Raw genomic sequence first — 15538 nt, forward strand, 5'->3', positions numbered from 1 at the left:
TTTTATTTGTCTTCTAAAGTTATCAATATGTCAGATTAGAGGAGTTAATAACAGGTTCTGGTGCAATTAACAGTAACCCCTCTCACACATCAGAGTGGATGAGGTCTCTTGAGACTAAGAAATCTGCTTGATATACAGAGCCGAACAGTCCAAAAGATGCAACCCTAGAAAAAAAGTGGGAGGACAGTTAACTGATGACAGACCTGAGGATCCCTCATGAAAAGTAAAACCCAAAATACAAAAACAGTTAAAAGTTACAGAAACCCACACATACAACTGTAGGTGCCATCAATATTTGACACTCAAATCATATGCCAAAAACTCGAACAACAACAACAACACCAACAACTTCACTCCAGATGACCCAAGATCTCAGAGACTCAGGACCCAGGCATCTGGAGACTCTGATCTTGAAAACATGCCCACAAAATTGGGTGGATGTAGCACAAATCACTAGCAAGAAGCCTGAAGTCTATTGGGTTACAGATGCTCACTGGTGCTATTTTACCTCATCTTGAAACATATGACAAAAAATAAGGTTGGGCAGGAGAAAGTTAGAAATTTATACATCTTAGGTGGGGGAAAAACACAGCTAGGGAGGGAGGAATTTCAAAATTAAGATCAGTCCCTCTCAGCGATGGTGTTTGGTCCTGCATTATATTTCATTCCCCCCCCCCCATGATTCTTTACGCTCAAAAGGGAAGGGAGCGTTGCAACACACTTGAGGTTTTCCCTACCTCTATTTTCTTCCCATCAATGTATCATTCAAATATTTTCTTTTTCTTCAAATTCATTTCAACCATAGCTATTTCACATGTCATCTGGAGAAACTTTATGAAATATGTGATATGAGCTGCAGTGGCGGATCCAGAGGGGGACGCACTGTGTGCGCCCCCCCCCCTCTTTATTTTTGTTAAAACAGAATAAAAAGAAAACTAGATATATCGCTACAGCGACTGATATGCCTCCGCCATAATGCATGGTTCTCCTAATAGGTCTATAGTACAATGTCTTGACAATGTGTGATGACAGTTTCACACAATTGGCAAAATATTAAAATGACAGGTTTGCCACAAATGTGCTGAATGTTCACTTTCCTAGAACTAGGTTCAATTGGATGAATGATTAAAAATGTCAGAGTGCAGGTATTTGGGGAACTGATGATTTTTACTTGACTTTTGACCCTTTTATAAGTTTATGCATTGAGTAATTTTCAAGGTATTGAGAAAAAGTATAATTTCAGTATCAAATGGGCAAAATAGCATTATCTAAACCTGGCCTTTGACCTTTGACCTCACAGTTCCAAAGAGAATCACTGTTAGGTTGAACATGCATAAATATGTAAGTTTCATGATGATACCTTGAGTTACTTTTGAGATATGGAGGAAAAAGTGCAATTCAACACTTTCACTTGACCTTTGACCTTTTGGCAAGAAACTTCCCACAGAATATATATCGGGTAATACATGCATACATCAAGTTAAAAAAAAAAAAAAAAAACCTTCAGGCATTGCATAACCATAAGGAAAGTAGTGATATTTTGAGGAGTTGACCTTGACCTTTGACCCCCTGACCTTTGAACCATGACTCCCAACTTCCCTAGATAATCACTGCCCATTGGAACAAGCATATATACTAAGTTCCATGAAGATACCTTGAACCATTTGCGAGATATGGAGAAAAACATGAATTTTCAACCTTTTTTTTCACAAAATAACCTGTCACCTTTGACCTTCGCCCCCGTGACACTAAAATTCAAACAAAGTATTATCCCCCCAGGATATACCCTCATACCAAGTTTGATGTAAAACCACCACACGGTTCTTGAGATATCGACAAAAACAAAATGGGACGGACGTACGTACGGACGACCCGAAAACATAATGCCTCCGGCCACTTCGTTGGCGGAGGCATAAAAAAAATTGGTCACGAAGCAAGGCCAGCGTCGCACACACAAACAGACCCTGTTAAATTTACTTTTTCATGTATAAAGACGGAACAAGCGAGGGCACCATCACCAAAAACAATAGGCGTCTTCGTTTTACCATTTAACACACCTTCATGCCAAATTTGAAGATGATCTAAGAAGAACTGCAGCCAGTAGAGTGCTCACAAGAAAATCTCTGCGGCGGACGCGGCGCAACGAGGCCAAATCCATAGTATCCTCCGAACTTTGTTCAGGGGATACAATGAGTGGATGACCTATATGTCAACACTCAGCATACTTTCACACCCCATGATAGCATACTATGCAAATGAGTCCATTATGCCCATTGCATACTTTATATGGATATGAAAGATTGAAAATACTGAAAAATGTGAAATACATACACTTTGTATGACTACGTTCCTCTTTAACTGGAATATTTTCTCTGTGTGTACAGCTATAATTGTCATCTACAGAAACATTCAAATCCAAACTTCAAAACGTTACCTATTCCTCTCACACTGAGGACTATAACTGCAGTCTATAATGTTCGGAACAATTGTATTCTTTATCTGGTATGTGTTTGTTGTTGTTTGCCATTTTCTTCTCTGTTGTCATGCTAGAACATGTGTTACATCTATCTTTTCATTTATGAAGCGCCATGAGCAATAAAAAGCGGACCTGTGCGCTATACAAGTAGCCAATATTATCATTATTATTATCATTGCTACTTCTACTACTATTACTACTACTACTACTACTACTACTACTACTACTAATAATAATAATAATAATTGAACTCTGCAATACATCTTTTAAAACTATGTCTGCTGATTCTTTAACTCCTTTACATGTATCAGTGTTTTTTTGTGAGTGAATATATGCTACTGTCATACATTGTATAGTACATGTGTGAATAATGTGCACAGCTATTAATATTTACAAGGTACCATATTTTTTCCTTTCATTGATTTCACATTTTTCACAGAGGAAGACATTCAAAACTACAGAAGCACTCTGAGAGCGCAGACCTCCGCCAAGCATGCAGCTCATTTCCACCACTGATCTTGTTCTTCCATAGAAGTGATTTCCACCCATACATACTTATAGCATTGTGTGCTGAAAGTCGCCAAATTTCCGAATACAGAAGCCTTTGTTACGTCATAAACCCTCAGCTGCACGGCGCGCCTCGCCCTAGCAGAAACTAGAGCACGCACTAGTGCGCGCATGCAAACCTCAAATACGCGCAGCCTGAACTCCCAAGTTCATTGACCCTACCTGCCAAAATATCAAAAATCCTTCATAAATTCCTCCAAAATTCTCAGATCACTACCAAAATTTGATCATCTGTTACTTGTATCAATCTAAACCTTTCCTGCAAGTTTCATCCTAATTCGTTACCTACTTTTTGAGTTATTTTGCACACAGACAAACTAACTAACTAACTAACAAACAAACAAACAAACAAACCAACGGTACAACGAAAACATAACCTTCCCCCTGGGCGGAGGTAATAACATAGTGTAGCAGCTCAACTTTTCTCTGCTTCTTTCTCCTCCACAATCTCCTTCTCTCCGCTCCGACTTCTGATCTCCGTCTTCCACACATGCACACACACTCTCTCTCTCTCTCTCTCTCTCTCTGTGGGTGTGACCCTCTCCGCTGTTTTGTTTCCCCTCGACAAGTTTCCTTTATCAGGTAATTATGTAGACAAACTCTCGCATGATTACTCGAGAGCCTCCGATGGCTGGTGTGTTTATCCTCAATGTTATGGATGACGGATACAATTCCTAGTATTGAAAGCCACTCGGCATAATATTTCTCTCTCGTGGCCGATCCCAGACACCGCTTGATAAGCATACGACTTCAGAGGCGGCCGCCGTATAATGGGTAAAGATAAGGCCGCCGATTGATAATATCCGAACACAGTAGACCCCTGTCAAAAGTGACAAGTGATCTGTAACTTTCTTTAACCCCATTGTTTCACCGCCTACCGGAGATTTGAGTCATCTCCCGGCTTAGATTGTGTATAAATAGTGATTGCTGAATATTGTAAAACAGTTACTCGCACCACGACTCGTCCATGTGCTACCTCTTTAAATAAAAGCTGCAATACCTCATGTACTTCCTGCGTACCCCGAGTCTGATTTCTCTACAACTTTAATTAGTGAGTAAGTGTGACTGTGGACCTGTGTATAATTGCATCTGCAATACGAACAATACAACTCACACACACACATCATCTATTCTCACTAAAATAGTAACAGCAGATTTGTGACAGAAAAAATCTACTTTATCTGCAGATTATCCTATCATTGTTTTGATAGCAGAAATTCTAAAGAATTTGATAGGGTTGGGGTTTTAGGTGGACCAACAATGGAATTGTTAAATGGTATTGTTAAATTCAAGTATCAGAATGGCTAATCACTTTCGACATCCAGCTGAACCCCTGCTTGGCAAACTGCTTGGCACACTCTCTTATTGCCACAAACTAGCATTAGACTAACATGAAAACATATGAGTGGGACTGTAAGGACAGCAGCAATTCTGCTTAACCCACCACCTAGGCTTCAGTTTCTGTACCCGTTCACATGGGTGAACCGACATTTAAGAATTTTTAGCTGGCAGAAATGTATCAATACATTGCTTTGAAAGTGATTGCTATACAGAATCAGAGCGTATGTGAGTTTTGTCCTGGCAGCTCATATTACAGGATACAGTAGTTGTTGAATTCATGTTCATGGCATATAGCAGTGAACACAGAAATGTACACATGCATGTTACATGATCAGGAGTTGATATTTTCACATGTTGTTAGATTTACGAATAGTACCCAGATCGGAGAATTCCCACAAATAACCCCAGGAAAACAGGTATGGTATGAAGTCTCATTAATACAGATTGTCTTTGATGCATTTGAGGTGACAAAAAATGATGTCAAGTATCAAAACTAAATGCAATCATAAAATTTGCTTTGTGTTTGCTCTGTGTTGTGGGCTGCTCAGGTGCAGCCCTGTCGCGATTTATACAGCGACTGGGCTGTGTATAGTTAGTGTAGAGTGTATTTACATAATATGCACAGCCCTGTACAGTGTATTTACATAATATGTGTATGCACAGGCCTGTCACATCATTATCACAGCAAGTCATGACTGTGTATAGTTAGTGTACAGTGTATTTACATAATATGCACAGCCCTGTACAGTGTATTTACATAATATGTGTATGCACAGGCCTGTCACATCATTATCACAGCAAGTCATGACTGGTACTCTTAGTGGTCTCAGTCTGGTGGCCCCTGGCTGGGCCCCCTGCCTTGGGCCAGCACTTAGGCTCCTGGCCTCGGCCCGGCCTTGGGCCCCTGGGCCACTGGGCCTGGGCCCACTTGGGCTATGGGCCCCTGGGCCTGGGCCCACTTGGGCTCTGGGCCCCTGGTTCCAGGCTAAGGCCCGTGGCCTTGGGTCCGGCCTTAGGCCCCGCCTTTGGCCCGGCTGTACTTTGTACATGGTCTATGTGAAATCAGGCTTGTCTGTAACTGCATAATTACAAATAATTACAAATAATCACAAATGATCAACAGGTCCATACTACATATAGGACTATATGAATATATGAATATATGAATATATGATTAGATGAATATATGAATATATACAATGTATGTGAATATAATTATATATTATTATATATGAATATATAAATGTGATCAGGCATTCTGTTACGGTGTCAGATCTGCGGTCATTCATATATAGCAAATTTTATGCATATATGTATAAATGGCATACATTCATGTGTACAGTATGCTACTTGATTGAATCAGCCAATGGAGAAAGATCACACCATTGAACAATACTTGAAAGACATGTACAGTTCATTGACTCATTGCTTGTTATTATGAACTCTGTAGAGGTATGCAGCCCTCTTCAGATGGAAAACATGCAGTTTGCAAGCTACAGAGCTTGCAAAACCATCAACAATTTATTGAGTTGGATTTGTGTGTGTGTGTGTGTGTGTGTTAGAGCTATTTGGCTTGTTTCCTTTGCATGCATCATCACAAATTCCCGAAGTCTGAATAAAGTGAAACCAAGACCTTCATATAGATGTGCTGCATTGTAAGGTGCTGGATCAGAGCACCATAAGATTGACACCATGGCGGGAATTGTGCTAACAGTGTACTATCCTTCCTGTGCATTTATGTTAAAGTGTACCGATACCCTGAAAATCACATTTTAAACTAGAAATGTCACTATGGCGACTGATACCTCCACCATAATGCATGATTCTCCCAATAGGTGTATAGTACAATGTCTTCACAATGTGTGATGACAGTTTCACATAAATGGCAAAATACTGATATGACAGGTTTGTCAGAAATGTATTGAATGTTCACTTTCGTCAAACTGAGTTTGCTATAGAGTGCAGGTACACATATTTGGGGGATTGAGGATTTTTACTTGACTTCTGACCGACCCTGTTATAAGTTTATGCATTGAGTACTTTTCAAGGTATGAAGAAAGAGTGTAATTACAGTACAAAATATATATTTTTTTTTCATTTAAACCTGACCTTTGACCCTTAACCTTTGACCTCTGGAAATCTCCCGGAGAATCTCCATTAGGTAATACAACATGTATATATTAAGTTTTAAAACTAATAATGCAAGCATTGAATATACACTAGTATATGAGGGAAACAGTAAAATTTTGAGGAGTTGACCTTGACCTTTGACCCCTGATTACATACTGACCCATGACCCCTAAATTCCCTAGATAATCCCTGCCAGTCAGTACATGCATATGTACCAAGTTCTATGAAGATACATTAAACCATTTGCGAGAAAAGTGAAATTGCAACATTTTCACCTAACCTTTGACCTTTTGACCTTTGACCTTACGACATGAAACTCTCTCTGGAGAATCTTTACGCAGTAGTACATGTGTACACTAAGTTTCAATAAAATACCTTCGGGCATTGCATAGATATGGGGGAAATAGCAACATTTTTAGCATTTGACCTTGACCTTTTGACCTTTGACCTCTTGCCAATGTCACTAAAATCTCCTCAACTAATTGCCCCATCATACATCATCCTTGGACCAAGTTTGGTGAAAGCTACTTCATCCAGTTTTGAGTTATCACGTAAACAGATAAATTTTAGGATTTGACCTTGATCTTTGACCTTTGACCTCTGTCCGATTTCACTAAAAAAACGAACATGTAATTGTCCCATCATACATCATCCTCAGACAAAGTTTGGTGAAATTTGCTCAATCCAGTCTTGAGTTATCGCGTAAACGGATACAATTTCATGATTTGACCTTGACCTTTGACCTTTGGCCGATTTCACCCAAAATCTAATCAAGTAATTGCCCCATCATACTTTATACTTGGACCAAGTTTGGTAAAATTCCAGTCAATATTTCTCAAGTTATCGCGTAAACGAATGCGGACGGACGGACGTACAGACGTACGGATGTACGTACAGACGTACGGATGTACGTACAGACGTACGTACGGACGGACGGACAACCCGAAAACATAATGCCTCCGGCACCACTTCGTCTCGGAGGCATAAAAACGGGAGGGTGCTTCTGCTTCCCCCTCCCCCTTTAATTTTGCAAAGGCGCCTCCCCTTTACAGAATTCCTGGATGTACCCCTGAACTGAACCCCAAATTTTGCTAATTACATATTGTCTATTTTCTGCTTTTGAACAATGACCAAGTAGGTTTAGATTTTGTTTCTACTCATTTCGAAAACACAGACACACATTCACTTATTTGCACATTTGGATTGACAGTGTCTTGAATCAATAAGACATGCTGTTGTTGTTGCTATTGTTGTTGGTGTTGTTGTTGTTATTGTTGTTGTTATTGTTGTTTATAATATTGGGTATTATCTTGTCTGGATGATATCCCCTTCTTGTCTTCCTTGGACCTCAAGGAAGTGAATAGATAACGGGTAGGCATCCCTTACCTCAGCTAGATGTTGCGTGAGTGTCTCTGCGTTCTGCTGCAGGTTGTCCCTTTCGTCTTTCAACTTCTGCTGCGCCTCCTGCTGGTCTTGCTGCAACGTGGCAACCACAAAGATGAAAAGAAAAATAACAACAAATCATCAACTAGACTTGGAATTTGTCAACACTGACAAATTAGGTGATCCGATCTGTTCGTAAATCAACGATTTGAGTCTCCTGATCCCAATAGGCATGACCATACCGGTTTCATCTGTGTTTAGTGGACATTGGCCGTGTGATGTTTGGATTCTCATTTAGAAAAGGGAGTCAGACCTGACATCTATGGTACACAATTCCGTATACACTAACGAAGATACAGAATGAAGTATATTTGACCTTTGACCCCAATTTGCACAGACAAGATGGCATCTGAGCAAAAAATTGTTATTTTGTGAAATGATCCTTGTAACATGCTCTTTACGTGTGCAAAATATGGGAAAGATAGGACATGTATTCACCAAGATACAGGTTGAAACATTTATGACCTTTGACCCTAATTTACATACCCAAGATGGTGTCTGATCAAGTAGTTGTTATTTTATGAAATAATGTACGTGACATGAACTAAACATGTGCAAAATATGGGGATGATAGAGGGTGTTTTTCTTGAGTTATTGCAGAGAAAGTTGCAGAAAGAAAGAAATATCTCAATACATCGAAGATAAGTTTGATTTCAACCAAGTTTTTTGACGTGATCTCGGCGTCGTATGAAAAAATAGAGGGAACCTTGACGACAGCTCAAAGTCTGAGCTACAACATACTAAAATCTGGGAGAAATTCACATAAGAGTAAGTGAGCTAGTGCTCGATAAAGACCGTCATGTCAATTTTCATTTCCAGAAAAATTCCCTCCCATAGAGATAACACGTAAACTGGTTAAATTTGACAAGGTTACATTATATCCATTTTCACGAGGTGAAGACATCATCCGATTAAAACTTTGATCAACAAAACTTAAAGAGTATTACATTGGCTACAACATACTAAAATCTGGAAGAAATTCACCGAAGGGTAATTGAGCTAGTCGTCGATAAAGACAATCATGTCAATTTTTACATCTAGAAAAATTCCCTCCCATAGAGATAACACGTCAAAATGAAGATAAAGAAAGAAGTGCATATGACCTTTGACCCTACTTTGCACAGACAAGATGGCGTCTGAGCAAAAAGTGGTTATTTTGTGAAATGATTCTTGTAACATGGTCTTTACGTATGCAAAATATGGGAAAGATAAGACATGTATTCACCAAGATACAGGATGAAACATTTTTGACCTTTGACCCTAATTTACATACCCAAGAAGGTGCCCGATCAAGTAGTTGTTATTTTATGAAATAATGTACGTGACATAAACTAAACATGTGCAAAATATTGGGCTGATAGAGCTTGTTTTTCTTGAGTTATTGCAAAGAAAGTTGCAGAAAGAAAGGAATATGAAAATACATGGAAGATAAGCTTTAATTTCAACCAAGTTTTTGGGCATGATAATTTCAACCAAGTTTTTTGACGTAATCCCGAAACCGTATGAAGAAACAAAGGGCACATTAACAATAGCGCAAAGTCTCAGCTACAACATATTAAAATCTGGGAGAAATTCACAGAAGAGTAAGTGAGCTAGTGTCCGATAAAGACCGTCATGTCAATTTTCATTTCCAGAAAAATTCCCTCCCATAGAGATAACACGTAAACTGGTTAAATTTGACAAGGTTACATTATATCTATTTTCACGAGGTGAAGACATCATCCGATTAAAACTTTGATTGAACAAAACTTAAAGAGTATTACATTGGCTACAACATACTAAAATCTGGAAGAAATTCACCGAAGGGTAAGTGAGCTAGTCGTCGATAAAGACAATCATGTCAATTTTCACATCTAGAAAAATTCCCTCCCATAGAGATAACACGTCATAATGAAGATAAAGAAAGAAGTACATATGACCTTTGACCCTACTTTGCACAGACAAGATGGCGTGTGAGCAAAAAGTGGTTATTTTGTGAAATGATTCTTGTAATATGGTCTTTACGTGTGCAAAATATGAGAAAGATAGGACATGTATTCACCAAGATACAGGATGAAACATTTTTGACCTTTGACCCTAATTTACATACCCAAGATGGTGCCCGATCAAGTAGTTGTTATTTTATGAAATAATGTACGTGACATGAACTAAACATGTGCAAAATATTGTGGTGATAGGTCTTACTTTTCTTGAGTTATTGCAAAGAAAGTTGCAGAAAGAAAGGAATATGAAAATACATGGAAGATAAGCTTTAATTTCAACCAAGTTTTTGGGCATGATGCCGACTCCGTATGAAAAAACGAAGGGCACACTTACGATAGCCCGAAGTCTCAGCTACAACATACTAAAATATGGGAGAAATTCACCGAAGCATAAGTGAGCTAGTGGTCGATAAAGTAGTCATGTCAGTTTTCATTTCCAGAAAAACTGCACTCCCATAGAGATAACACGTAAACTGGTCAAATTTGATAATGTTACTTTCAATCCATTTTTACGAGGTGATGCCGTCATCCAATCAAAATGTTGTTATTATATGACTGAAAGACCATGCAATAAGCTACAACATATTGAATTTTGGATGAAAATCAACAAAAGAATAAGTGAGATACGCTTGAATGAACTTAAAATTTGATGACGTCATTTTCAATACATCGAAGATAAGCTTGAATTTCAACCAAGTTTTTGGACGTGATGCCGACTCCTTATGAAAAAACTATGGGCACAATTACGATAGCCCAAAGTCTCAGCTACAACATACTAAAATCTTGGAGAAATTCACCGAAGCATAAGTGAGCTAGTGCTCGATAAAGATAGTCACGACAATTTTCATTTCCAGAAAAATTCCCTCCCATAGAGATAACACGTAACCTGGTTAAATTTGACAAGGTTACATTATATCCATTTTTCACGAGGTGAAGACATCATCCGATTGAAACTTTGATTGAACAAAACTTAAAGAGTATTACATTGGCTACAACATACTAAAATCTGGAAGAAATTCACTGAAGGGTAAGTGAGCTAGTCGTCGATAAAGACAATCATGTCAATTTTCACATCTAGAAAAATTCCCTCCCATAGAGATAACACGTCATAATGAAGATAAAGAAAGAAGTACATATGACCTTTGACCCTACTTTGCTCAGACAAGATGGCGTGTGAGCAAAAAGTGGTTATTTTGTGAAATGATTCTTGTAATATGGTCTTTACGTGTGCAAAATATGAGAAAGATAGGACATGTATTCACCAAGATACAGGATGAAACATTTTTGACCTTTGACCCTAATTTACATACCCAAGATGGTGCCCGATCAAGTAGTTGTTATTTTATGAAATAATGTACGTGACATGAACTAAACATGTGCAAAATATTGTGGTGATAGGTCTTACTTTTCTTGAGTTATTGCAAAGAAAGTTGCAGAAAGAAAGGAATATGAAAATACATGGAAGATAAGCTTTAATTTCAACCAAGTTTTTGGGCATGATGCCGACTCCTTATGAAAAAACGAAGGGCACACTTACGATAGCCCGAAGTCTCAGCTACAACATACTAAAATATGGGAGAAATTCACCGAAGCATAAGTGAGCTAGTGGTCGATAAAGTAGTCATGTCAGTTTTCATTTCCAGAAAAACTGCACTCCCATAGAGATAACACGTAAACTGGTCAAATTTGATAATGTTACTTTCAATCCATTTTTACGAGGTGATGCCGTCATCCAATCAAAATGTTGTTATTATATGACTGAAAGACCATGCAATAAGCTACAACATATTGAATTTTGGACGAAAATCAACAAAAGAATAAGTGAGATACGCTTGAATGAACTTAAAATTTGATGACGTCATTTTGAAAATTTACTTTTTTTACTTTATTAAGAAATTTGATATCTTTTAATCATTTTTCCAGCATCGCCAACCCATGAAATGACATTTACAACTCATCAGCTTTCAGAATATGTAAAGAAAATGGGGGGTCACCGTCCATCCTGGCGAGTAAAATCGGATTCAAAATTGGCGGTTTTTTGGCATAGTTGCACTGTATATCGCCATTGCCGCGCGCGCGGAATTTCAACTTTGACGTTCCCGTGTGACGTCATAATGAGTCGGATTGACTTGAAACTTGGTAGAAATATTCCTTGACAATTCAGGCATCCGATCAGTGTAAAAAAACGGGAAATTTCTATTGCATATGAGCTGTGCGTGCGTATATGTGCGCGCGCGTACGCGTCCGTCCGATTTTTTCAATTTTTCAAAAAATGCTCCAAATGGTCTGAAACGTGTGCAAAAAAAATTTGAGCTCGATTTGAGCATACAAATATTTCAACGCGCGCGTACGCGCATTTTTTAAGGGAAAATATGGATTCTGAAAATATGAGTAGAATGCGCATAATTTGAAATATATGTGACGTAAATTTCATTGAAAAATTCCATTCCATTAATGACATATGATTGAGAATGTGTTTTCATATAATGACGTCATAGTGACGTCACGGTCGACTGATCACTTTGATTTTAGTTCGATTGCCGTCTTTGGGACATGATACATATATGGTATGATTTTGACATTGATAAGAAGAGGACTTTCTGAGCTAATCCATACACAACTTTTGAGGAGAAAGAAGAAAAAGAAGAAGAAAGAATCAGTACAGATACAGAAGGTGATCCGAGAGGATACTCGGATCACCTAATTATACCTCTAGTTCTCAGACATACATCTATTTGCGGTATCACTCTTTAATGCAGGATGGCCGGCAAGTTTGGGCCTGTACAGAATTTGTAACTCTCATGGTTACCAGCCTATCATATTGAAACAGTTTTGTCCAGGGCCTAAATGAATCATTGTTCTGTTGTTGTTCTTGGTGGTAGTAGTGTTGGTGGTGCCATCTTTTTATTTGATTTCTTTTTTTCCATTGCTGACAAACCTTGATGAGTCTCTATTTGTTTCTCAAATCCCCTGAAAACAGAAATCCTCAATTTTGTTCATTATGAGTAACTGCACATCAGTAAATTTGAGATTCTATTCAAATACACTGAAGGATTGTGTCAAAAAAAAGGCACAGCGTGTCAACGTATTACAGCACATAGTATGCACATTGGGGGTACTAGATATAAGGTCTTAGTCTTGAAACAAGACTTTGAAATAAAATCATCATTAGCAAACTATCATGTATGCCAAACATGTTCCATTGAGCGTTTGACATGGCATTACACGCTCCCTATTTCGTCTATAGCAAACTTTGAGGCGGGTCTTCAACTTACCCGCATCTTCTTCTTGTCGTCTTGAAAGTTTGCCTCCATCTTGGATTTCTGCTCGGTGACGGTCGCCAGTGACAATGTCAGTGTGGCTATCTGCTGCCTCAACTGGGCCGCTTCTCCTGACGTCACATCTCCTTTCGCCTCCCGCTCTTCGTTACCCTGAAAACGAATAAACAAACAAAAAGCAATGTGAATAGCTGGTACCTGAATTACTCTTTTGTCAAAACCTTGTAAGCTTCACACAGCCTGGGTATTCTTTTTCTTCATATTATTATTTACCCACAACTCTCACTCCTTCACATAAATCAATACTGTACTTTCTGCTTAATTGCAAGTAAGTTTAATAGCTATACCAGCAGATTTCTCCAACAAACCAAAGTACTAATTCAAATCACAATCAGAGGAAGTGTTTCATTTTCTAATGAATACGTCAGGGATCAACACTTTTTTCTCGGGTGGCCCATTTGGGCCGCTAAAATCTTTGAATGTAAAATTTTGGTTGCCTGAAAAAGAAATGAAGTGGCCCGAAAATGGTCTTGGAAATATCTATTTTGAATTTCAGCTGCCCGATTGGGCCACCATAAGATAGCTTTTTTGACAACTTGGTGGCCCGTCATGTATTTTTAAGTTGCCCCAAGCCATCTGGGGGGTGTTTCATCAATTTAGTAAGCGCTGACAAGTTGTCAGTCTCTGACAATCTCAGCAAAATCTTTGGATTTGATTGGCTGAGAAGCTGTGGTCACTGTTACCATGGTGATTGTCAGAGACTGACAACTTGTCAGGGCTGACAACTTTCATGAAAAGGTCCCCAGGATACCGCTAATGTCTGACCCTGCCTAAAGTAACCCAATGCTTGTGTACTGTAAAAGTGGAAATTTTCGCGGTGTTGAAATTTTCGTGAATTTTGTGTAACCTGAAACTAGTGCGAATATATTTGCTTGCCATATGTTCCAGTAGTTGATGTCTTGACTCCATGGAATTAAAAGCACGCGAAACTCTTCTTACCCCGCCGTGCGCAAAAAATTAGTCGCGCGAAAATATCCACTTTTACAGTAATCCTGTTTGCTAAAAGGGCATCCATGCTTTCTCTCACCTTAGTCTCTGCATCGCCCTCTCCAGCCTCTTCCGTCCTCTCGGCGTCCGGCGCCCGATGGCTGACGGTGCTTAGTGCCTTCACGCTTGCCTCTAACGCCTCCTTCTCCTTCACCAAACTCCGATACGCGACAGCGAGATCTGCAGCAGTTGCAGAGAAACAGAAACTCAATGACACTTGTTATCACTGGCTTCCACCACACAACCATTTATTATCTGACACTTGCATCTCAAATTTTCTCACACATTTGACTCAATGCTTGGCATTTGATACATTTGTCATGATGCGGAAAACAAAATTTGTGCCAGTGTATTATACATATTCTTGGCGAAATCATCTGGATTTACATTTTCTACATTGAGGTTTTTCTTTATATTTTTTCTTAAAATGTCTTTTCATTTGCTGGCTCCTTTTTTTATTCAATGTCAGTACAGATCACACAGAAATGCATGAAAAATATTAAAGCCAACAGACATGTACAATTTGTATGTTTACATGTACATAAATACCAAGACACTATATAAACAGTGCACAGGATTTGAATTTCAACAATGTGTTTACCCAAACATATGCCTACATTGTATGATGATTTGTGTGAGCAAATCTTAAATCAATACATTGCTGATGTGTAATTGAAGATTCTAAAAGTCTACATCTCACAAATGGTACCCAAGGAACTTACCCCGCAGTCTTCCCTTATAACGATCCAAATCCTCCTTCTGTTTCTCCACTGTCTCGAGGAGCTCCTTTCGACTGGATCTGTCCATCGTTGCCTTGGTGACCAGTCAAGGTCAATGCATACTAAAAAGTAAAATTACTTCTTTTAATAGGAATGAAATGTACCGCCTGTAAGAGAATAAAAATTTGGTTTTGTTCGTTTGCTTGTTTGTATGTTTGTTTGTTTGTTTTTCTAACAGTAACAACAGACGCTGGGATTGTATCATTCATGATATTGGGTCTCTTACAATATTATCATTATCATTTGGACTATCCATAACCAGCTGTCATGGCAGCATGGTTGCCAGCATCTCACTGGAAGGTACTTTTTTGGAGCTGTTTGCTAAATTCAACAAAGAAGACCGTTTAACATACAGGTGTTTGTCAGTTAGTGTTTCTGCCTCGCCCACCGGGCCCTGGCAAGACGATAGTTTGAATGAATCGCTTGGAGTGTTGAACATAATTTATTTGCGCTATATTCTATTCAAAGTTGAACTCAAAATCAAAGAATTGCCAG

General features: G+C 38.7%; 1 protein-coding gene across 1 annotated transcript in view; it reads right to left on the reverse strand.

Moving 5' to 3' along the window:
- The window catches only part of LOC140236047 (GRIP and coiled-coil domain-containing protein 1-like), a 33330-nt gene extending 18231 nt beyond the window's left edge, over window positions 1-15099 (reverse strand). The window contains exons 1-4 of the mRNA XM_072316022.1: window positions 14987-15099; window positions 14305-14444; window positions 13215-13358; window positions 7901-7990 (exon numbers count right to left, since the gene is read on the reverse strand). Coding sequence (XP_072172123.1) covers window positions 7901-7990; window positions 13215-13358; window positions 14305-14444; window positions 14987-15071 — 459 coding nt within the window. The 5' untranslated portion in view covers window positions 15072-15099. The remainder of the gene's footprint in view (window positions 1-7900; window positions 7991-13214; window positions 13359-14304; window positions 14445-14986) is intronic.
- Window positions 15100-15538: the final 439 nt, after the last annotated feature.

This window comes from Diadema setosum, chromosome 12 (assembly GCF_964275005.1).
Source record: "Diadema setosum chromosome 12, eeDiaSeto1, whole genome shotgun sequence".
Lineage (NCBI taxonomy): Eukaryota > Metazoa > Echinodermata > Echinoidea > Diadematoida > Diadematidae > Diadema > Diadema setosum.